This window comes from Heliconius melpomene, chromosome 6, assembly GCF_056956725.1.
Source record: "Heliconius melpomene rosina isolate 202511_hmr_F chromosome 6, ASM5695672v1, whole genome shotgun sequence".
Taxonomy (NCBI): domain Eukaryota; kingdom Metazoa; phylum Arthropoda; class Insecta; order Lepidoptera; family Nymphalidae; genus Heliconius; species Heliconius melpomene.
This window is the reverse complement of record NC_140394.1, coordinates 13485589-13511737: the sequence shown is the minus strand read 5'-3', so window position 1 is coordinate 13511737 and position 26149 is coordinate 13485589. Positions and strand designations below refer to the sequence as shown.

Sequence of the window (26149 nt, the reverse complement as noted above, 5' to 3'; positions counted from 1 at the left end):
ACCGATAAACTGTACAACCTGTTGTCCCGAAATAGATTTACCAAAAAAATATGATCCTGGTAACGCAGTGAGACAGCGCCTGGCTCTGGCACGTCGGTTGTGGGTTCGATCCCATTCGGAGGAATGGATTTGCTACTAATTACACTAGTGTATAGTGTATATATCCTATATGTTGTTATATAATCCCCTCTATGGTTCAGTGAGTCCCATACAAATCCGTTCAGCTTTTCTAAGATAATCTATCAGATATTTGTAGTATAATAATAAATTCTAAGATAAGGACAGAAAGACGCGAATAAGTGACTACGCAGGATTACAGACAGACACTTCAATTTTATTTAAAAATAATTTTGATCTTGCTTGTAATCTGTGTACCATAACTATACCATAGAGTTTTATTCTTCACGCTGTATTACATACTAACTAAAGGGTTTCACGCATTGTCTAATGCGTGTTGAGTGGCGTAACTAAACGACGTCGCGCAATGTCTCCTAGTTAGGGGAAACGAAAATATTTAAGATATAATCTTTAAGACCACGCAGTGCCTCCAGAATTCAGCGGAAAGTGGGAAATGGAAGTGTCCTAACACTAGGTTTCCAGGCAGGATACAGCAAGGAGCTTAAAAAAAAGAAAACCTTAGTTTATTTTAAGTAAACGTTAAGTTCCATTAAACGCCGTTTGCTATCTATTTAATAATAATAGTTCAAATCCCCAAATGGATATCGAACCTGCTACTATAACTTCCAACAGACCTTTCTACTACAAAGTGATGAAAATAAAACACAAAAATAATTGCTAAAACATATTTTATTACTTTGGCACTTTATTCTTTGGCTACAATTTGTCTGTAATATAATTATAATTACAATATTTAACGTGTTCAGACTAGAATTAGGTATAAATATTTATACATTATTTAATACTTATATAAAAAAACCGGTCAAGTGCGAGTCGGGCTCGCCCGCCTAGGGTTTCGAAACGTGACTTGGAAGAGTTGACAAACTTATTTTGCAGACGTATAGGTACACTCATTATGTATGAAATGAAATAGAAAATTGTAATTATTTTTTTCTAATATACATACTATACCTATGTATATTTTTTTCGTCATTTTATTTCTGTCGCTTGTACTGTATATTCTTGTCAGTTTTTTTTATTGTAGTTCTACAAAGTAAAAGTACTCTATTTCATACAAAATGTAGTGAAAACGATGAAAATACGCTCGTATCTTTTGATTTCGTTAACTTACTCTAAGGGACATTAGAGGTACATTATTATAATTCTTATAATAATGTCAAAATTATTTTAATTGTCTAACTCTAAACTATAAATATAACTACCACTAGGTCTAAATGTTGGATGGAGTGGGAATCGAACCCATACAATCGAATTAACTGTAATTTACTAATAATATCTTACTAATATTATAAACATCCTCACGATGTTTCATGCAAAAACTGCATGGAACTGAATGGATTTATATGAAACTTTACTTTATTAATGTAACTTATACAACAAAATAAAGCGTAGGTTGCATTTTCTGTAAACATATAGTATAATTTGGTTATAATATAACTATAACTTTAAGCGGGCGAAGCCGCTACTAATTTGTAATTTAAAAATATAACTTCAATCAAAAATAAATTATGATTGTAAATTCTGTTCACTTTTCAATTCTAATGCCCATACATGTTGCGGCCACCCTGTTCTGCCTTTGCCTTTTTTCTCGGCATTCTGTAAAAGAAAAATAAAGTTTTTGTTATCGTCATAATCTTATTTTCTACACTAACTAGCACAATTATTTTTAAATTCACTGACTGTTGCTTTGATAACGACTTATGTCCAAAATTGTGCGGTACGTAACTACGAATTACCTTAACCTAACACTAGGTTCCCTCTGCCTACCCTGCGATATGCGGGAAAAAACGTGAAGCTACAATAAAACGAATATTTTTCCAAAGCAGTCCTTTCAACACACGAATCTGGAAGATTGCCTGGTTATGAGGCGGAACTTAACGCCGCGCTTTAACATATCAGTGCGGAGGAATGAAACTAAATCATAATAATCATCCCCGTCAGTTTGCGTATTGACATCATGGGGCAAAACGGTAGCATTTTTCACTTGGATGTTATTGTTGTAGCAAAAGTGGCGTAACCTACATTTTAGAAGAATTTCTATTCCATACTGAGGCGGTCGTGGCGCAGTGGAGAGTGACTGTAAGCACGGCACATGGTCGTGGGTTCCATGGGTGGTTATTCCCCCACTCGCGGGGTAGAATTGAGAATTAGTTAGAAAGTGGGGAACTGATGATTAATGGGAACGAAGTATTTGAACACTAGGTTTCAGCGTGAAGGATACAGGATACAGTGTGAAGTTAATAAAAAGAATTATAAAAATAGATTTTATCAGTACAGTTATTACGCAAATACTAATTTATAAATTTACTACTTATTTATTTATTTATTAGGCAAGTCAACGTAACATACAAAAGATACGAACATTTAAAAAAGTACAAAGGTTTAAAAATGTTTTACATTGTACATCACACTTACAGGCTAGCTCAACATGACTATAACTAAAAGCAGGTATTCTAAAACTTTATATCCTACACCTAATTTAAAAATAATTAAAAATGATTCTACAACCATACTACCAAAATTTAAAAATAAAAAAATATATATGTATATAGATATTACATTAGTTAAAAAAAATATAATAAGAGTAAACAACAAATAAATAAATAATGTCAAAAAACAGTTCTCTATTCACATTGTAACAAATATTTTTTAATTTTTCTTTTAAATAATGTACCTGAGTCTCTAAAAATATCAATATTTGCCAGCTAGGTTTATAGGGACTTTTCTACTTAGACAAGTGTATTTTTTCTTTGTTCGTACTCTCGTACTCTCGTACTCTTGCATTTTGTCTTGGTATAGCATAATTATTTTTTTTTCAAACAGTTTACTTATATAGTTTTACTTTAGGAACGCCACGTGTTCCTGATTATGTAAGCGGCAGTATCCGTAAAAAAATGTTTTTTCTTTAATTTTTTACCCCAAGCGTGCCACTTCTTGTGTTAACTTTAAACATCCGTGAAATCGATATTTATGTTGTAATTTGTAACAAACGTACAGCTTGTGTCTTAGGGAACAGCGACTGACTGGAGTTCGATCCCAACTCGGACCTTGATATCGGTGGAAAGTGGGGAGCAGAGTCTCTTAACACCAACGCAATGTCTCGAAAATTCAAATCATGGAACAGCGAGTGGGGACGGAGTGGATTTACACTGCGTTCCCTCTTCCTATCCTGCTATAGGTATGCGAAAAAAAACAATATTTAGGTCAATTTTTACCTGCACGTTACAAAATTAGATTTGAAAGTAAACAAAAGATAAAATATTTCCCGTTAGCGGCTATCTGGTTTTTTTTAAGCGTGCAATAAAAATACAGGACGAGAAATATACATTCCGTATTAACCTGATAGTTCCGATGGTTCAGTGCTTACTTTGTTTACTGTGAACTGTGAGTTCGTATATTTGTGAGTGTCGATTCAAAGCTAGTAGTGCCTAAAGAATTCGGCGGAAGTGTCTTAACACTAGGTTCCCAGGTTCCCCTCTGCCTGTCCTGCTATGTGCAGGATACAGCTTGAAGCTACTTACATACAACTTTAATGTTATAATAATAAGCTTCATGCTGATACAATTTTTAAAAGTGAGTTAAATTGAATTTCTTACATTTCAATGTATAAGTAGTTACAATAAACAAATTCACGGACATGAAGTAGTTTCATGTGAATTGCGAATTGCCAATCACAACAACTGAGTCACGGGGGTGTTTATTCAATATAATTATATTTAGTTAGAAGCCAGACGCCTCTTTATAGCGCGTTAGTAATCTAATAATGGAAACACATGGCCCTATAAAATGTTCCTACAAAATATTATCTAATTTGTGTAGCTTTCATATGGAATTTTATTTAATACTAGCTTTTAGCGTGCTTGAATATTATTTTGTTTTAGGCTGTATCCCGCAGGTATCATGGTAGACAGAGGGAACCTGGGAACCTGGGAGTAGCAGGTATCGTTAAGACTTGGACTTCCGCACTTTCCGCTGAAATGTGGAGACTTTACGTGTTTAGTGGCGGAACTCAACGCCGTGCTTTGCCTTGTTACCAGAGCGAGAAAATGAAAATGTCATGAAAATGTCTGTCGCGTTTACAATCGCACACTCACGACTAGCATCATATTATCCACCTTTCAGTCGCGCGGTCTTGTACAAAAGAAAACATAGGTTTACTAATATTATAAAGCTGAAATTTTATATGCTTGATATACGCGCTAATCTCAGGAACTACTGGTCCTAATTGAAAACTATTTATCGAGGAATAACCTTCTTTATATGTGGCGTGGTAGAGACTAATCGTCAAACAATATTCTTTTGCTTATGCAGCCCGACTGCATATTGTTTTTTTAATATAATTTATAGCAAAATGGGCAGAATGGACCACTCAGTAGACAGACAGTAGAGTTAAAACACTCCGATCTTGATCTTTGAATAAAACAAGAACATAACGCAACGGTGTATGTATTGCACTAGGTAGCCCCCAGTCCACTATACATTATAATTATTTATATGACTACAGATAACCCGTCCGTCTGTCCGTCTGTACGGCGCCAGTGCACTTGAAACACATGCATGTTACTTGAGAAAGTCAAGTGGAACTTTTGTGGGATACATTTAATCTTCTAATCTAATAGTTATCTAGGTTGTGGGTTCTATTCCTAATCGTGGGAATGAAGTACTTTCATTCCTCTGATAAATAGGTAAAGCGCCAGGTCCGCTACTCGACATGCAATTACAAAATTGGGCACATATAAATAATAGAGGCCAGTATATAATATTTTTCTTTCCTCGCTCCGATGACGAGGCAATGCGCTGCGTTGAATTCCGCCTACAAGCAATGCCTCCAGAATTTGGTGGAAATAATGGAAACGGAGTGTCTTAACACTAGGTCCCCATGTTCCCTCTATCTATTCTGCTATGAAACAACTAAGATTTGAACCTGTGATTCAACATGCCGTCGTCTCGGCGGTGTATGGTGAAGTTCAGCTCTGAACCCTCCGGCCGGTTCTCCATCAGTCTCTAACACTTTGAGGAGGTAAGAAATGTATGAAGTCGCCAAGCGTAGAGTTTTTATCTGGATGGAAAAGAAATTTGTGTAAATTTAGTTTGTTTTTCAGTTTCACGCATTTTCACGCAGAACAGAAGCTGACATTTAAACTTTCATTTTATTTTTAGCTTGTTATTTTAATTTATATGTTTGTAGAATTATAAAACGTTATTATAATTTTTTTCAGGTTAGTCGCGGCGCAGGGGCACTAGCGAACGGCTGTAAATACGACAGGTCGTAGGTTCGATTCGCACTCGAGGAGATCAATTTCTTATTTAATATTTTCAATTCCTCACATACAGCAGAAGCCTGTTTCTCTGTTTCAACCTCTTTTCCCGCACAGCAGTGTTGGTTTACAAAAAGACACCTAGTCATATGTCAACGCGAAGATTGTGGGTTCGATTCCACTGGGGAGAATGAACTATTTCCATTTCTCCACTCTGGTAACAAGAAAAAGTCCACTCAACAAGCAATATCTCGGGCGGTTCGTGGGAAAAGGAGTGTTTTAACACTAGCTTTATCTCAGCTTCTGTCACAGCAAATCCAATACACCTACCGTCTACATAAGAAATAAAACTATTTTTTTCTATTTTTTGTCAGATTTAGTCAAAAAAAATTAAAGAAAAATAAAACGAACCTTAGTCATCTTAGTGTCGGGTAGTACACTCGGTATACGGTCCCTTAGTTTCGAAAATGCGGTATTGATGCTCTGCGATCTCGGTCGCACCATCTGACAATAGTATAGGTTAGAGTGAGACAGATATATGTTTGTTGCTACCCGACAGTAAAATAACTAAAGTTAGGTATTATTGTATAACTTTATCTATAAATTAAATTATATAAATGTTGTTTTTTTTTTATATTAAATATAGGTATACTATTTATTGAAAACTGACACTGTACTGACAATACTGACATTCACGAGCCTTTAAGATATAAAATATTTTAAATTTTCCATTTAAAAATATTTTTTTTTAATTTGAAGGCAGAGGGAACCTAGTGCTAAGACTTTCGAGACATTGCGTGTTGAGTGGCGAAACTTAACACCCTTTGTGTTGTGACCACAGCGGTAAAATACTAATATTTAATTCCACCTATTGGGAGTCGAACTCACAACCATCGCGTTCTTTCACGACGGCCTCAGAAATTGCGGTTATATTAGAATTATTTTCATTTCCCCGCTCTAATAAAATAAAACGTTGAAAAAATGGCGTTGAGTTCCGCAATTCTTTTCTTAACAAACATCCTAAATGCAGTTTCCCACTCGGGGGAATGTAATATTTAGTATTTTCTGACTCTGGTAACGAGGCAAAGCGCGACGTTGTGTCCCGCCATTTAAAATGTGGAATGGAATGTCTTAATCGGAAACGAAGTGCATGTCACTAGGACCCTTCTGTCTATACTGCTATGTGCGGGATTGGCGTGAAGCTTAAAAAACAACTTACTTTAGAAAGTTTAGTGTCCGGCGGCACATTTGGTATACATTCTCTTAAATCTGTAAAAGCGGTGTTTATACTCTGCGTTCTCCGTCTCTCCTTTTTATTAGCTGTGGTCCTCCTTTTAACCACTCGCACAAAAGATGGTGGAGGTCTATCGTATCTGGGTAACTGCATTTCGCAATCTAGAGCTAAAAAAAAATTGAAATTAAGACATATCTTCACGCTGTAAAGGGAACGCAAAGCCGGATAGGTAAACCTAGTGTTAAGACACTCCGTTCCCCGTGTAACACCATAGGAGCTAGAAGTGCTTTGAGGACCTCTAAGGAACATAGGCCATTTCACAGTTGGTGGAACAAAATTTCTACAAAACCTCTCAGTAGTAGAATGCCGCGTATGTAGGTAATTGGGGCACCTATTTTTTGTTTAGGACAGATTCCCTCCGATATTTACCTGGATTGTTTTGTGGATAACTGTGATGCATCATATTATTGTGGTACCCGTCGTAAGCTTCATTTGTCGTCATTTGTATATCTTCATAACCTGTAACAAAGTACCTATTTATAAAGTGGAATGTACTATGTACTTACGTACTAAATTCCACTTAACAATAATTTTATCTGTATGACAATGACTTGAAAATTTGACAGAGTTTACTCCGCCTAACTTGTTATATATACTTATGTCCTTTATAGCAGGACTCGAACCTGCGCCTCGTGGAAACCGCAAAGCAGGTAGGCAGAGGGATCCTTGAAACTAGTTTTCCAGGATCCCTCTGCCTAAGTAAGATACTCCGTTCCCGTTTCAGGAGGCGCACGTTCGAGTCCTGCTGCGTTCAAATTTTTATACGTTTTCTAAATACGTATTTTTCTTGCCTAAGTGTGAAATAACACTTTAAAAATGTTAAAAATCCTAAAATACAAAACTAAATCCAAGAGTTACATAGACATCCCTCCTGAGAACTCTGTTTTGAACTTTTTTGGTGCCTTTTTTTTCATACGTATCCTGCACATAGCAGGAAAGGCAGAGGCAACCTGGAATCCTAGTGTTAAGATACTCTATTCCCATTAAGACATATTCTTTCGGGGAACGCGGAACGTGTCTTAACTCTAGACTCTCTTTGCCTACCCAGCTATACCTATGGGCATACAGCGTGGAGCTAGATGAAAAACAAAAGTTTCTGTAAAGCGTGACTGGAAACAGCTTTGAAAAATATTTACTTTTCTTTCATCATTAGCTATGAACATGATAATGAAAAAACACCTGTTAAAATAAAATTATTTTATATACGTAAGTATTACGTCTGGCCAGGGCTGTTGTGACGTCTGTTTGTTGGGTTATTATGTTTAACTAGTTTTTTTTATTTTTTATCTTCTTTAGCGTTACTCTGTATCCCGCACGTAGCACGATATGCGGAGGAATCCTGAAAACCTAGTGTAAGACCACTCCGCTCCCATTAAGACACTTCCGTTCCCCATTTTCTGCCGAATTCTGGAGAAGAAGAAGAATTGAAAATATTCAATATTTAAAATCCTCGGCTGGGAATCGAAACCACAACCTGTCGTTACAGTTGCACACTTGTGTCCCTGCGCCGCGACTGGCTTCATTTTTAACTTAAGATTGTATTAAACTTCTTTCACTTAAAAATTGTCGACGTGCGTGGCGAATTTACTTTACCGATTTCTTTTATTACATTTTACATATGAAAATAATTATTACCATAGTTCCTGCCTATATAGTTGCTTGTATCGTGATACATATCGTGGGAATCGAACTCGTGACCTTCACCTCCAGGCCAGTATACGCCGCCATTCATTGGACTACCTGTTAACAAAAAATGATTATAATCACACTAAATGAGAGACCAGCTGTGGCGCCAAACTCCTCGACCGATTATCATGAGATTTGATGGAAAAAAGGAGGAACTAAATCTATAGGTATTTCATACAAAAAATAATTACAATTGTACTTAATTTCTTCAACTTTTATTAGTTGTGCCGTTGACTTCCAATTATGAAATTCGCATGGAACCTCCGGAAGGAGAGTCCAACTCACACTTGGCCGTTTATTCTATTACTTTCGAATTATTTTGGAAATCTGATTCATTTCACGTTATATCGTTTCAGAGAAATGAAATTAATAACCAATTTACGGCTATTCAATTTTGCTATAGGTAACGGAGTGATATATTTCAACTTTTTCAATTATCAGGAAGAAGAAATTGGAGTTCCTAAACAGTAAGAACCCCTACTGAACGTACCTTGATGCGAAGGTTGGCAGTAGAACGCAGGTTCATATCTGTCGAAGCCTTCATCAGATGGAGAAGTGCTGCCGTAGCTTGACATTTTACCTGTCAAATATTTAAAAAGTATTAGGCATTTTTAGTGTTATTTCACACTTTTTTTAAATAACGAATTTTTTATATCGTAAGAGGATTTGAATTCGTACCTCTTGGAAGCCGTCCAAACGCTCTGAACACTAATCTGGCGGATTTTAATTGGGAGGCACCAATTTCGTTCATTAATTTAGCCCACGATAAAGCCAGCTAGGTTAGATAAAGCTTTATTAGAAATTTTACCTATACCCTCGAAAATCGAAAATAGCCCACTAATGTTTGCGATTCATGCTGATTTTGACTGGTCACACCCAATTTTGATAATGGGTATTATCCGATCCGACTATTAGGGCGCCGTCCCGCAGCAAAATGCGTGTGACTATAAACGTGACTTAACTCTAGGTTCCCTCTACCTACCCTGCTATATGCCTATTATAGCGTGAAGCTAAAAAAAAAGAAAAAAAAATACACTTGTTCCTAAACTGTAGCTTCAAGTGCTTCAGTTAAAAGTAAGTTATAAATAAACTTGGATTATCTTTCCACTTGTTACAGTCGATGTTTTAACTTATAATTGATAGTTTTAGTTTTTTTATAACTAAGTAAGTATATTTCTTTTTAAGCCCCGACGCAGAAACACCCCTTGGTGACCTGTAGTCCAGGTTCCCCGCGCAACAATGGCCTCTATACTCGTATTATGTAGATATATTTCTATAATATTTTGATAAATGGTGGGTAACATTAAATTTTTATTATATTAACATCCGTCAAGCAATATAAACAAATTTAAGGTTGTCTTTTACACGCGGCTAACTTATATATTTTTACTCTTTTAAGCTTCACGGTATATCCCGCACATACATATGTGCGTATAGCGTGGTAGGCAGAGGGAATCTAGTGTTAAGACATTCTGGTCTCCAAGCAGCGCAGAATTAAGAGATATTGCATGTTAACAAATGATTATGAACAGAAATGTCTTAATGGGAATTGAATGTCTTAACACTAGATTTCTAGGTTCCCTCTGCCTACCCTGATGAATTAAGTTGAAAGAAGGAAAAGAAATGTCCAAATCCAAGAATGGCTTTCGTTGCACTATGGCGTCTCCTTGTAAGTGTAAGTACCGTCACTCAACAAGCAAAATTAAAAAAAAAAATTGAGAAAATTGGGTGGGTAGTGATCAGAGTGTCTCGGAACGTGAAGTCAAAAAACGCGCGTTTTAATTATCGTGCCGTACGTAAACACCCTAAATACCTAAGTTCATAGTAAACGTGGTTACCACGTGTACAGATTTGTATTTAAAAACATTGCTTCAAAGTCTTCAATATGATACTATTATATTCTTTGTTTGACCTTCATGGATATCACTATCACGATATACTGTAAGCTTCACGCCGTATCCCGCATCCAGCGGTGTAGCTCGAGGAAACCTAGTGTTGAGACACTCCGTTTCCCACGTACCCAATTGTACCCTAACTAAACCCGCACTTTGTCTTGTTACGAGAGTGCATAAATAAAACAGTTCATTACCCCAAGTGAGGACGGCCCCATGGCGAAAATGTAGTGGAGAAAATATTTTATTTACTCGACTGCGGCGAAGCCCAAAAGGAGGGTTAAGTTTTAGTGCGTATGGATATATATAAGTCCGTTACTTTGTTCTCTTGTGTCGTTGGATTTGTCTTGATGACGCGAGTTTATGCTATCGGGTTTTTCATTTATTATGATTCATACCTATGCTTTCGGCTTATGTACATTTGAGTGGATAAACTTAATTCAAAAGATGTAAATTATTAAAACGATTATAAGCGCCGCGTTGGGTTCCGCCCCTTAACACGTAAGTCACCCCCTAAACTGAAAATAACTTCAGAAATATATTTAGATAATAAATATTCTTATAGTTCAAGTGGGCGAAGCCGCGCAGATCCGCTAGTTCTTATATAACATTATAACACTAGTAGAGGAATAAGGCGGTTATAGCGCAGGGGTATCCTACCTGTGCGCGAGATACAGCGTGAACCAACTTATTTATTTTTATTTTAAGAGTATTGCAGTTTAGGGATATCTAATTTTACATGATGATTAGGTATCGGTTTACCCAACGATTTGTCAGATTTGGACAGACAGCTGCGGCGTTGAGTTACGCTACTCAAAGAATGTATCAATTTGTACGGTACGTAAGCCGAAAGGTTATAACACTAGGTTCCTTCTGCTTACTCTTTTATGAAAATGAAAAAAAATATTACTTACTTATTGCTATCGATCAACACAATAAATAACACTAAAACATCACTATGCCTTCAACATCACTTAAAAACTTAATTAAACATTAAACTTAACACTTTTATTTAATTAAACACAAAAAATATTTTTTAAGTATGAATTCTCGTTTTGAAAAAAACGTCCAACTCCGTTCCCTATTATTGATGTACTAAAAGCGAGGTCCTGTGGGAACAGACACGCCTATAGGTGGGCAGGGCTTGCGGGAAAGAGACAGATGTCATTATTTAATAAGCCACGCCTTTCGTAAATAGTCCCGGATTCAAATAGGGTAAAACCCGGATAGTTGCCTCGGACGGATACATGCCTCAGTTTCAAATGCTCTATGTTAGACGTGTTGACAGTGTTTCTTTTTGATCATAATAAGAAGCGTCCCCCGCGTAGGACTCGGTGCCGCATCAGCTGTCGAAGTAGGTGCACGAGTTTTGTCCGTGTGAGTAAAAATCTTCCGCGACGATACTTTGACGAGCGTCAGAATTATATTGGCAAATAATCTCCGTTAAATATAATTATAAATAATTGTGGTTTCAATAAAATAATCATTTCTTTGATTGCATTAGAGTTTAAATTGCACTGTAATAAACGTTTTGTTGTTAAATATGTTTTATTTATTTTGTAAATAAAAATGGCAAGTATCCGTATCAAAAAGGATAGTTGCCCTACTGTCTTTTGCGGATTGTTGCCCTGGGGCAACTATCCGTAATTACACATTTTAACGAGCAAACAGGTTTTTTTTCTTAGTTTTTTTTTTCATTTGGTTTTACCTTTTTTTCTTGGTGATATTTTTATTGGGTTTTATTATAGTTTATCTTAAATAAAATAAATTCTCAACAGCAAAATGCCTCGCAAGTATAAACGAAAGCCAGGCGTGGTGCCGCGCCACATCGACTTAGTTTAGTACTTGCGGTCGAAGATCTAAATAAAAAACAAAAAAGTATCAACGAAATATCCCGGATTTATGGCATAACCTCTCGAACCTTAAGAAATTCAAAATAGCAAATTCAATCAAAGAAAATACCAACAACGAAGTTAAAGTTGATAATTATTGTGCAGAATGTTTTGAAAATTATAATTTAACTAAATCAAAATCAGATTGGATACAATGTGAGAAGTGTCGAATGTGGTTGCATGAAACTTGTACAGCATTCAAAAACCATTGCATGAGATGTGGCAAGTTGAAAACCTTGGCTTCTGGTGATAATCAATACTAATGCGAAAGTTATTCCCATAATTATTTTTAATATTTAAGATAAATACTAATATTTAATTCTTTTTTTAATTAAAAAATTACATGTTCAAATTTAAAATTTTAAAACCTTAGTACTTTTAAGTGTTGTTTGGGTAATAATTTGACTTCTCTTAGAATTTAGTACTCAATAAAGGATCTCAGTAAGTAATTAGGACTGAATACATATTTAATAGATGCTATGCCAAAGTTAATTCTTTTTTTTTTTTGTTGTTCTACCTTTAAAATAAATAGTAATATTTAATTATTATTTTGGATATTTAATTACCATTTTGGAGTCTATTTTGTTGTAATTTTATAATTATATTGACTTTGATTAATACTTAATGAAAGATTGTGTTCAATAACAAAAAGTGATTATTTAAATTAATATAAGTTCGTTTTTATTTGAAAAAAAAATAGAGAGGCAAGTATCCCCCGAACCATTTTTAACGTGAGGCTAGTATCCGCCATAGTAGGCAACTATCCCCTTTTTTAGAGGCCACTTAAAACAGGCTGTACTCAAAATTAATAATATTTATATTTGAAAAAATTGGCTAAGTTAGAAGATTAATATATTATGTTTAAGAATACATTTTGAATAGGTAATGTAGTGGTATACATTTCTAATAAAAGAGCTTTTTCAAAAAGTGTGGCAACTATCCGGGTTTTACCCTATAGTTTTTAGTTAGGTATTTAAAATAAAAAAAAACCATCCTAATATTTGTATGTTTATTCGACTTTCACGCAAAAACTACTGAACGAATTTAGATGAAACTTTTCTTTTCTTTGAATATAATTTATACCTCAGAATAACAACAATTTATGTAAACGTTTTATATTATATGGCTATAATATAACAATAACCGTTTAAGGGAGCGATGTCACGTTTGTATCGCTATTAGTACCTACCTAGATATAAAAAGGAATTAGGTTTTTAATTGATTTTTTGTGTCTGTGCAAAAAATATGTAAAAATTGTAACCAACCAATTTCAAGACATTGTACGCTAGATGGCGGAACTAAACGCTGCACTTTGTGTAATTTAAGCGGAGAAATGTGTTAATTTAGTTGGATTTCATCTTTCCGCCGAGTGGAATCGAAGCCGAACTATTATGTTTGTGACGTCAAATTTACGAGATGTTCATGTGAGTATCTATGACATGATAAATTGGAAAAAAGAGTCTGACAGCTTCGTTGCCAGAGCGAAACCATGAAAATAAATTATTCCCTCGAGTGGGCATCGAACCCGTGGCCGTCGCACTTACAGCCGCTGCGCTACCACGGCCTCAACTAACTCATTACATTAAAAAGATTTATTAATTTATTTATTGTACTTATTGAAATAAGCTGCCCGCCCGCCCTCTGTGTAGAGAATTTGGATTGGTTGAAAATTCTTCCAATGAGAGTTCTTTCTAAAAAATGATTGATCCCGTCGTCATGGTGCGACTGCGAACGCGACGATTCTCACCTGAAGGAATAAAAATATATAATATTTTCATTTCCTCACTCTTATGACGAGGCAAAGAGCAGTGTTGAGTAGTTCCCTAGATAGGTAGGTACTGTTCTCAGGTCCCCGCTGCCTACCCTCGGAATATAGCGTGAAATTGAAGAAGATTGCCCGAGTGGAGATCAAACGAGCACCTATTATTCCACCGTACCACAACTACCACAGCGGCCTTGTCTATACGTTCCGCCACGTGAATGTAAAATGATGAAATACAGAGTGTCTTAACACTACTAGGCTTTGACTTCTTCGTACTACATAATAAATATGTTTAAATAAATAACAAATGAAAGAAAGATGCGGCTTTCGTGGTGCAGCGGCACGGTGATCGTAAACGCAACGTTTGTGGGTTTGATTACGATGAGGGGGAATTAATTATTTCCAGCTGCTAAGACAAAATGCGTCGTCGTAGAGGCATTGCATGTTGAGTCTTTGCCTCGTTACCAAAGCGGGGAAATGGAAATTAATAAATAAATATTTAATTTGGAGCGCCAAACGCTACAATAACAATAACTATTATAAGTAGTGCTATATAAAAATACTAGCGGACCCGAACGCGGCTACGCCCGCTTGAACTATACGAATATTTATTAAATATATTTATGAAATTATTTTCAGTTTTCAATAGAGAGATGCGTTAAGCAAGCTCATTTTGGGTGACGTTTTCTAACAACAAACTTTGCAAATCGTTGCTTAGCAACGGCGGTTGTTATTAACATGGCAGAATAAATTGCATGTCAAACTAATAAGTATTTTAATATATTGATATATATCGAAAATATTACAAATATGAGAAAAAAAGTATCCTATGTTCATCCCGAGACCCTCAAGTATCTCTATATGAGTATTTTATCACAATTACATTAGCGGTTTGGCCCTGATTGCGTAAAAGACAGACAGACAGACAGACAGAGTTACTTTCGAATTTATAATATAGGTATGGATAAGGCGTTTAGTAATTTTAACGCATTTCCCGGTTTTAGGGAGTCAGAATCTAGTTAAGTAACTCCTTGCTTTCTGCCCTTTTGCCCTGTTTTATCAATTTGCCTGATTTCATTTAAATTCGAGATTAAGAATACCTACCTATTAATAGGAAGGTAATTTGACAATATCAAATAATTGGGGATACTAACATTTTTACTTATTTTTTGTTACCTTCACGCTGTACCTACGTATCTGCTGCTACCTGCATGTTATTTTAATCACCATGTTATTATGAAACTCTGTTACGTGCTATTTAATTAAAGATACAATTAACGTGGTATGGCTTCTATATAATAAAATGTTCGTATATTATCAACTAGTGATTTTCTCGAACTTCATTTGCGTGGACTTTATAACCCTTGCCATGTTACTTACATTTTCTAGTCGCCGTGCGCAAGCAGGGGTTCATCGATGCGTAGGGATCCTAATTGACGTTTTCCAAAATAAAAATCAATTATTCATGGCTGCGTGTGGGAATCGAACCCACAATCATACAGCTTCACACTGTATCCCGCACACTGCAGGGAAGACAGAGAAAACCTCGTTTTAGGACATTCCGTTCATCACGACATTATGTTTGACTGTCAAAATTGAAACGTCTTAACCAACACTAGATTCACAAATACAAATAGGTCTTTATTAACAAATAAAAATAGGATCGTTAGACAACACACAATAAAACACCAGTCAAATTAAAAAATTAATTCATTTATTAAATTCAATCTTGTAAAATTTCTTCCGATCTGGGAAACTATAACAACTCGAACGAGCAACGGTCGACGTAACATACATACAACTGAAACAAAAGAAAAAAATATTTAAAAAAATATCAATTATTTTTCTAATTAAGTAGGCGAATAAAAGTAAGTTTTTTTTAAAAATTAGTATGTAATAACTAGTTTACTGTATACGCGATAGTTATTCTAACTCTGACTCGGGAGGATGAACTATATATATATATATATTTTTAAATGGGCGGAGTGGGGAGCGCAGTGGCTTAACACTAGGTTCCCTCTGCCTACCTTGCTGCAGGATACATCATGAAGCTAAAGAAAAACATGAAGCAAATCAATTTTATAGTCCAATTTATCTAAATTAAGAAGGTAAAAAATAAATATATTTACGAGGCAGTCGTTAACAAATTATATTTATACTAGCGACCCGGCTTCGGCAGCTTTAACTACTAAATTATTCATATAATGTATGTTTGCAAAGCACTTAAGATAATGTGAAAATTAATTAAACCCTAATGCAACCCGCATTTTCGTAGTTTCAATAAGGATTTTCCAATTGTTTTTAAAAAAAACACTTAAATAAATAACTAAGCAATTGTTTTTTTTTAACTCAAGTTATATCCCGATTTTCGCACATAGCAAGTGAGAGGGAACCTGGGAGCCCAGTGTTAAGACACTCCGTTCCCATAAAGATACTTCCGTATCGGACTTTCCCCGAATTCTGTAGGTATGTTGCGTATTGAGTGGCGGAAATCAACACCGCTTTTTTTCCAAAATTTTAAATATTTAATTTACTTGAATTGTTGAGTTAAATATAAAGTTGGCGGTAGTTTGATGTAATACTTATGTCAACTGACAGACGAATGCCACCTCAGACTACCCGTGACCACGTACTACGACCATTACCGCAAAGTGTTCCTAACCTAAATAGGTATATGCGATTAATCTGGTTAAATAGTTCCATTTAAATAGTCTTAGTCTTACCTTGAATGATTTAAAAATATATATTCAGTATTTTGAAGATTCTCAGGTCATAAGTGGCAGATTTCTTATAATAAAATATTTATTAATTTATTTAAGGTATAAGTTAAGTCCATATTCATCACCTTACTCCATAGCTGACACATCCATAGTAACATTAACATAACTGGCCCCCATGTTCTCCCTGTGCCGCGGCGACACCACGTGGCGTTTAGCATTCTCACTGTCTTCTACATCACTGACACACACACCACACTTCAACTTACCAAAATCATAATACGCATACTTATTACGCGACAACATATTTATATTATGCTTAAGTTCCAAATAAAATCGGAAAACATTCTCAGCTGTTGGTTTCTTCTCGAAATGACCGGCGAAAACCAAATGCGTGAGCAAAGAACGAATGGAGTTGAAGACACTTTTGCAAGGAATGCATGTGAACGTGGCACCTTCGGTGTGTAATATGTAGTTACCGTGCATGTATACACTTATTATATCACCTTTGTGGGCCTTCAATTTGGCATCGAGCACTAAGTTCTGATGCTCGATACTTGTAAATATATGCTGAATGGATTCAGCGAGATCAGTAAAGGATATCCCACAAAAATCACACTTGACGCCATCAGATTGGGATATTTTATGAATATCCAATAATTTTTGATCCGTATCAGGATATAAGGCAGAGCGGATCAACTTGGATATAGTTTCGACGTGCAAATTATTTTCAAAATGCTCCACAATCGCGGCGAATGATGGCAACGCAACGTAAGTAGGGCAGATGGAGCATACGTAAAAATTGCCGAAACTTGCAAAATATTCCGCTGGGCGACAGTGGTTTTTATACAACAAGTCCAACTTATGGGGCGCCGCGTTACGCAAATGCTTCTTCTGACGGATGTGATTGAACAGAACCTGTCTCGGACCTTTCAAGGTCATGTCACAGCAAGAGCAATAATTAGCGATCTTGCCCGAAGGTTTGATGAAGTTTTCTATGACCACGTGGTCGCGATTGTGCAGTGGTTTGCCAACACTGGCTAGGAATTTAGCCCAATCTAGGCTTTTTGGTCCCCATTCATCAGGCACTGATCCATCAGAGTTCTTCATAGTGCGATACAATTTGTCAGACAATCGTCCCAAATGATTCTCGTCTAGAATATGCATGATCACATTCTCGTTTGTTTCAATAAAAACTTTGCACAATGAACAGTTTAGGCCGTTCGTGTCACTAATAATACCATGATTATAGAGGAACTTCGTATTCATGTCTTTAATTTTCTCAATTGTCGAATTTTCCATTGAGAATTTTATATGCTTATCCGATTGCAGGATACAAGCGAGGTTGTGTATGTGCGTCTCACTGAACACATGATTCAAAACACTATCGTAACGGAAACGCAGTGTATAATATTCACATGCTATACAAAAAAATGCCAATTTCCCTGTACGGTCGTCCACTAGAGTCAACAGTTTGTGATCAATCAATAGTTTCACGATATAATTCTCGATAGGACCGTAATAACGGTATTTTTTCACTTGATTCTTAATAGGTCTCTCCGGAGGTTGCTCGGTATCCTCGTTATCAAAGTTCTTATTAGCATCAGCCGCAAAATTTTGATTCACGTTATCCTTAATGCTCATGATTATTGGCGCTACTGAACCTGTTTGGGTGGAGAAATCGATGGACGAAATGTCCTGGCATAGTTTCATGTATGACGTTTGGTAAAACTTAATAGCTGCGTCGATGCTAGCCTCAGAATTATCTGGCAAGTGGCGGATCAATGAAGCTTCAAGTTTCCCAGAAAACATCTTATCGAGCTTCTCCGTGGGTTTAACCATTTGCAATATTTGTTCAATATTCGCTCCGCCCTCTCCACCTTCCATGGCGGAAAGACGTCTGGACATTTTAGGTAAGATTATTGGTTCTGCGACGTCAATACTTTCCCTTTTCAACTTCGGCAAATGCACCTCCAAGTTAAAATGCTTTTGGAGCGACTCCATTAGCGGAATTTCATCGTTTAACTCAATTTCTACGTTACAGTCTGTACAAATGTGGACTTGTTTCGCAGTGTCGGCTATCAAAAATTCAGTTTTCAATAACTCGGGCACTTCACTAACGGGAAGACTGTTGAAGCGTTGTCTTTGGAGGTTACTCTTCTTTTCAGTCGTAAATATATATTCGACTTCAACGCCTTCCCGTCTTTTGAGGAAGATTTTTCTATGGGTTTCATCCAAATCCCTCAGGTAGCGCAAAACAACAGCGTTTTTCTGAGTGATCGGATTGTTTATCACAAATTTAAAATGCTTAGCCAACTTTTTTATTTCATCCAATTTTCTGAACGACAAAACGGATAATTCGGATACGCGTTTGCATATATCCTCGATACCGTCCTTGGTTTCAGACATTTTGAATAAATGTTTATAAAAACTTTCTATACAATGATTTATTGGAAGACCTATCTCGGTATGCCGAGAATAATAAGCCTGTGCCAATTTTTTTAATGGCGTGCAGTTCTGCCCGTACGGTGTGTAATTTGTGCGTTTTTTTGGCCTGGAAGAGGTTGTATTTAATTTTTGTTTGAACTGGTTTGATCTGGAGACTATCACCGCATATCAAGATCTGGAATTAGAAAAAATAAAAAACATTATTATATAGACAAAGTTATTACTTTTTATGTCGAATTTACGAAACATTGCATGCTGAGTGGCGGGACTTAACGCCGAGCTTTGTCTTGTCGTCAGAATGAGATTTTTTTTTTTTCTCAGATTTATCTGCAATCAATACGTTCAGTACTTTTAGCAGATGCGATGAAGGTGTGAACGAGGAATTGAAAATAATTTATTCCTCCGAGTTAGAATCGAATTCACAACCATCGCGCTTAGTCAGAGGCTTTGAGGCTGCGCCACGACAGCTTCAAAGTTAAATAATTTTATTCAAAATAAGAAGTAACATGCTTCATTTTTTTTAACGTCAAATAATGTACCACCAGCTCACAAAAGTGAATGCCTCAGACCTGAGAAGAACCGGCGCAAGAAACTCAGCGGAATTTTTTTTAAATCAATTATACAAAACACATTTTAACATTTCTGACGATGATACTTTGAAACAGAGAGCTCTGGAGAGAGCATATCATCCCCAAGACGTGTCATCATTTATGTAATCATTAATTTGGTAGTGATCTTTAACACACAAACGTCTTTTCACAACTCTTTTAAATTGTGATATAGAACATTCTCTGACGTTTTCTGGTATCTTATTGTAGAAGCGTACACATTGTCCCATAAAAGAATCACTGACTCTATGTTATCGGGTTACAGGTGTGATAAGTTTACTTTAAATCATCAATTTTGGTAAAATCATTAATATTCTTCTTAACGAATATAACATGTTCAAAAATGCATTGAGATGCAACTGTCAATATATTATTTTTTAGCAAAACGAAGGCTGTCTCTGAATAACAAACTCTATAAAAATCATAATAATCACAGATAAAGCAAACATTGAAAGTATTGATGACTAATTATACTATTTTTGAAAGATATATATGTTCATCATATGTATGTCACTATAATATGCTCTCCTACCAACACATAGTGCCACAGTATCTGACCTTCCACATGAGGATTGTGGGTTGCATCCTCGAGTAATGATTATATTTAAATTATTTTCATGTCCCAAGTTCTCGTCCCACTTCGTTTAAGAGGTCTCTCTTAATGGTAAGTAATATGGAGAGCAGAGTGTCTTAACACTAGTTTTTGCCTGCCCTCCTAAAAGTGAGAAAGAGAATGTATAAAATAAAAAAATGTAGAAAACCTATAAAATCCAAGAAACATATGTGAATTTGCCTTTATTATAATTCTTAAGTTGGTTAATTAATTATAAATATGACATCATTTTCCATAACACAATACATTAAAAAATGTGAAGCGATTTTAGCGTTTACTATCTCATTCTCATATATGAAAATAGGTTAGAAAAACAAATAAATATTAATTGTTCCAAGTTTGTAGCTAATCTATATATATAAAATCGAAAGGTCACTCACTCATCACGAAATCTCAGAAACTACATGTGCTAGGAATCTGAAATTTGGCATAGGAGTTACTTATAGGACGTAGGTGCTCGCTAAGACGGGAATTTGCAATATTCGATTTCTAAGGGGTTGTCTTTGGGGTTGAAAGTTTGTATGAAACTTCGTTACTGCAAATGCTAAGAGTCTCAAATTTTGCATGGACGTCACTCTTGGAGACAGAAATTAATAATAACGTAGTTCACGCAGGCGAAGCCGCGAGTGAGCCGCTAGTATGATATATAAATATTAATTGTTCCAAGTTTATAGCTTTATGCCGTTAATTCGTATTTCAACATTTATTAAGAGAAAATATTTAAAATTAATACATTTAATTAAATTGTTTATTAAAGGGTACAATTAAAAAAGTATCTTATAAAACATATACTAAAAAATGTGATACATTAATACAAATAAAGTAAAGACTTTTTTATATGTAACATGTCGATGTTAACAAAATTATAATGTTATAACTATAAATAGTATACTTAAAACTGGTTTCCTGTGCTTACTTGAAGTTATAATTAATGTTAAATTACTAAATTAATCTCATGTTAATAACTGTGGTTGTGGATTTGATTCCCATTCAGGGGAAAAAATATTTAACATTTTCATTTTTTCGCTGTGATGACAAGGGAAAGGACAGCGTTGGGTTCCGCCTTCCAACACACCATGCAGAATTTGCCAAAAATTGGGGAAAGTCTTTACGCAAACTTCCCAGGTTCCCTCTGCCTACCCTGCTAAGTGTGGGATACAATAAGCTATAAAATGAAAAATAATAAACATCTTTTGCATATAAACTAAGTATGATTATTACAATTAACAAATATTAATTTATTATTATAAAGTTTCCGTAAATATTGAAGGATATATTAATATTAGTAAATAATAATTGTATTATTTACCTCAAAATAGAAACCATATTGTATTTGTTTATTTATTTTCCTGATGCCCTTACATTGCATTGTTATTTTTTATTTTTATTATTAGACTAGCGACCCTCTTGCGGCTTCGCCCGCTTTAACTACTGGATTATTCATGTAATGTGTGTTTGCAAAGCACTTAAGATAATGTGAAAATTAATTAAACCCTAATGCAACCCGCATTTTCATAGTTTCAATAAGGATTTTTAATTGTTTTACACAGCAAGGATTTTTTAGTAGGTACCGTAATTTTAAATCTGTGCTACTAATCTTTTCAAGTACTTATTAAAATATATTTAAATGACTATTTTAAGATAGTTAAATGACTATTTTTAAACGGAAGAAATTATAAATAAAAACCTACCTACCTACCTAATAACTACTACAAAAAATGTGAAACCAAATATATCGCGCTTAAATAATACATTCAACTCCAATTGTCCAATACGTGCAAACGCATCTAACTAAACTTTCGTTGCTTTAGAGGCAGCCGGGTTTTTTCTTTTCGAGCTTGTGGTTAATGCTGAAGGGGGTATTGTCTCTGATGAAAGGCAAGCACGACGTGGCTGCCTGTGAGGAAAATTAAATAGAATGCATCGGCCGGGAATCGAACCCGGGCCGCCCGCGTGGCAGGCGAGCATTCTAACACTGAACCACCGATGCGTGTTAGGCAAGCGGGCACGGCGGACGCATGGCGAGTGGCGAGCCGTTTCGCAGCAAGTATTTTTTGATATTGTAACAACTTCTAAAGTACTTATTAAAATGAAAAACAGTAAAAGACAGTTTTGGTCTACATTAAATGGCCAACGTAACTAATATACTTATTCATATGCTGAGAGTAAGGGATAAGTGAAACTTGAGTAACATACAGCTGATGTGTCAACGGCGGGATGTGTCAACAATTAAATGCGTTTTTCTGTAAAACTATTCGCAATTTCGAAATATTGTAAAAAGCTAATTTTATCTTCGTTTAACGGAGAAAATTAATAAAGTATTTTAAAGGATAAGGATTAATATCATTATGGAAAAATATCCCTCACAATAAAAAATATATTGAAATTATTATTTTTAGACAGAAATATGATCACTACACATTATTCTTAAAAGATACGAATATGCTCTCGCGGACTTTTTTGTAGATCTTATTGAGAGGAACAATACTCCAGTACATTTTTTTCATGTAGTACTTACCATTAGAGCAGCGCATGCGCGAAAGTGTCTCAACGGGTAGGACTTTATACACATTTATCGTATTTATGTTAATTTACATAAGAATGTACAAATAATAAACTATATATAAACCTTCTACGAAAAACACTCGACTTAATGGTGAAGACCGCATCAAAATCCGTTGGGTGGTTTAGAAGAAGAGTTAGAAACAACAGACAGACACGAAAAGCGACTTTGTTTTATAAGATATAGGATAGGATAGGATAGGATAAACAAGTTGACTTTTTAACAAACAAAAAGAGTAAGCTGTTAGAATATATGAACTGTCTTATATTCTAATAGCTTATTTCTATTGCAGCTGCAGATAGATGTCTTAAAATAAGATTGGTTTCGGTTCCCTATCCCCAACTGCTATGTGCAGCATGAAGCTAAAAAAATACTAGATTCTCTTTACCTAAACTGCTGAACAAGTATAAGATGTTTTTTGTATAAGTCACTGTTTTTTATTATTAATTACAAGGTCAAAGCCATAAAGAACAAAATCTCAGTTAAATAAAAATAAAAAAAAACAACTAATTAGTTAAAACAGTCAAAACATCCTCAATTATTATGGAAAACAAGACAACACACTTACATTTTAGTTTTTTTATTTAAAAACATAAAAACTTAAATATTTTTATTTTGTAATTATGTTAGTTTCACTCCATATCCTACACACAGCAGGGTCGGCAAAGGGAACCTAGTGTTAAAACACTCTATTCCCATCAAGACACTTCTATTTTGCCTTAATCTTTTTTATTTAATGAAAGGTAATTAAGCAAGAATTTAAATTTCCTTATTGACGATTATAGCAGTGTTAAATCAATTGTTTTGTATTTTTTCTGTAATTACATACATAATTGGTTTATGAAATATATATAATGTTATATAAAATACAAAAAATATTTCAGGTGTAAATGCGTCATGTGAGGGTTTAATTCCCGCTGGGGACTGACTGGTCTCATGATAAATCAAGGCCTTAGGTCAAAACTCAACTTAAACATAATGGCTTGGTTAAAAATTTTTTAGGTTAAGTATCACTGATTGTTGTGGAGGTCAAGTATCACTGATTGTTGAACAGGTTGTGAGTTTGAGTCCCACATGATGGAAATGAAATATTTTATATTTTAAGTTTCTCTGCACTTTCGCTTTCACAACATTGAGTACCATTCGACATGCAATGCACTATATGATTCACAATAGGGCAGAAAGTGGAGAACACAAATGTCTTAAAACTAGGTTCCCAGAATCTCTTCTCCCTAAACCTAGAAACTTTATGTCTAGACATTCCATAGACCTTTTAATAATTCAGTATTCATTTTTTTTTATATTTTCGTTTGTTTTATCTAGGTATGCAATAAAGAGTTTCTATTTATCTATCTAATTACATGTGAAATTAAATATTCTTTAATCTGGAAATCAAACCCACAACCACTGCATACAGTCAAAAAACTAGTCAATAAAATTTGACCTATTGTTATAACAATCATAATAAAGACATGTTAGAAGATAATATTACTAATTACAAAACAAATAAATAAATTATTTATAATCTTCACCAAAAAGAAGAAAATATTTAAGTAAAAAGAAACGAGTGTGAAACGAAGGACATGAGATAAGTTAGAGCAAACTTCTGGAATAATGTAGTAGGCAGGTACATACTTTGTATAATTTATAGCACTATTTGTTTTATACCTATATAACGTTAAAAGCCATTTTTAAACCAAAAAGCTTTTAAATAGCTAAGTAATTGTCACAAAATTGTATTTTAAATTAGAGTTTATATTAAAATACTATTAATTTCCATGAAAACAAAGAAAAAAGTTCAACATCAGAAATAAGGTTATAATGATGTTGCAATTACTTAAATGTTTAAAATTGAAAATTATAATAATTAATATAAAGAATTTTATGTAGAATTCAATTATAATTACCTTGTAATCTTGATTTTGTGCATGGCAGTGTTAACCGCCTATAAACGTACGGGCACTCGGTGACAGTCCTGTGATGACATGATAGATAGGATTTAGGAAGAACGATAAAACACAGATAATATATAAATATTGAACACAGATTATATATGCAAATTATTGCATTGATTTTTTAGTTTCAAGCTATATCAGACAGATTATATTAATAAAAAAAGAGCACGGCAAGTGCTTTAACATTGACATCACATTTTATATTATAACTAGCAGACCTGCGCAGCTTCGCCTGCTTATTTCGACCCTTAGGAGTGACTTCTAATAAACCATGAAACACGTGTTTAATAAAATATTTTGAGAATCTAAATTTAAAATTTTATAAAAATCGATGGCGATTTAAAGATTTTTCCATACAAACTTTCAACCCCCAGATTCCAGATTAAATGCGCAAACTTTTAAAGTTACTTGCAAAAACAGTGTAGTACATTTTTTTTATAGTACAGTCGGTTAAAGTTACACACAGGGTGTCGGTTTTTCAGATATTTTTAAGATCAATATAATATGAAAAAGACATGATTTTTTTAAATATATTTTTCTCATAACTGTCACGACTTGGTCTATCACCTGTTTCAACTCTATACTAGATTCCAAGAAATACAATAGAATTCTATTTTCTTTAGTGCTTGATTGTTTGTCTGGAGGATAACCGAACTGGACGACGCAGGATTAGAAGATCAAACTTGGGTAGTTTAAAGGAGTTTCCAAACACCTCAAGTTTCTTCAAAAATTGAAAAAAATGGAGGATAGAGAGCAATGCACACAGTTACTCAATAGAAGGCACAGAGCAATAACAATACGGCCCTATAAACACAATATTATATATAATATTTCTCCAGATTTTTGAAATATAGAGGTGTCGAATAAATAAAAAAATTGTGACATTTATTTGTTAATCCAATGGCTCTATAGTTTGTAGCTAAGAGAACTATTTACCGTATAAAATTGAAGAATTGCATACCTAAAGGCATTAGGCAGCAACTATTGTATAACTACATATAGCATATATATTTGGTTGGTTCTTTAAATCTGGCGTTCCGAGCGTTCCGAGCGTTCCGAGTTTCTGAGCGTGCCAGTTGAGCACATATCACTTCGCCAATGTCACGTTGTATGGAAAAGACACGGAGGAGGTTTTACCGTACAACCTCTTTCGTGAGTGCTCCATTCAACGTGACACTGGCGAAGTGATTTTGTGCTCAACTGGCACGCTCAGAACGCCATAATAGAAAGAACAGAACAGAACGGAGGAGGTTGTACGGTAAAAAATATACGGTACAATATATATTTATTATCTGTGTATATATATTTATTATCTGTGTATAA

At 34.8% G+C, this 26149-nt stretch overlaps 2 protein-coding genes across 4 annotated transcripts; both read right to left on the bottom strand.

Annotated features, from left to right (window-relative positions):
* Window positions 1–789: 789 nt before the first annotated feature.
* Window positions 790–11370, bottom strand: LOC146538672 (uncharacterized). 2 transcript variants are annotated; one of them, XM_085187250.1, is made up of 8 exons: window positions 11183–11370; window positions 8867–8956; window positions 8326–8430; window positions 7060–7149; window positions 6616–6797; window positions 5808–5900; window positions 5063–5197; window positions 790–1734 (listed from the first exon to the last, which is right to left on the bottom strand). In XM_085187250.1, exons 2-8 carry the CDS (start codon window positions 8949–8951, stop codon window positions 1645–1647), a joined length of 780 nt encoding a protein of 259 aa, XP_085043376.1. In that variant the 5' UTR covers window positions 8952–8956; window positions 11183–11370; the 3' UTR covers window positions 790–1644. The 2 variants fall into 2 exon arrangements, with proteins under 2 accessions (XP_085043376.1, XP_085043377.1); XM_085187251.1 differs by lacking the exon at window positions 5808–5900 and having other exon boundaries at window positions 11183–11369.
* A 4244-nt stretch (window positions 11371–15614) lies between these two features.
* LOC146538671 (uncharacterized) lies at window positions 15615–24936 on the bottom strand. 2 transcript variants are annotated; one of them, XR_014878079.1, is made up of 3 exons: window positions 24779–24936; window positions 16646–19262; window positions 15615–15723 (listed from the first exon to the last, which is right to left on the bottom strand). XR_014878079.1 is itself a non-coding variant. In XM_085187228.1 (3 exons), the coding sequence occupies exon 2, from the start codon at window positions 19046–19048 to the stop codon at window positions 16769–16771; it is 2280 nt and encodes a 759-aa protein (XP_085043354.1). In that variant the 5' UTR covers window positions 19049–19262; window positions 24779–24936; the 3' UTR covers window positions 15615–15723; window position 16768. The 2 variants fall into 2 exon arrangements, 1 of the variants encoding a protein (XP_085043354.1); XM_085187228.1 differs by having other exon boundaries at window positions 16768–19262.
* Between the last annotated feature and the right edge of the window lie 1213 nt (window positions 24937–26149).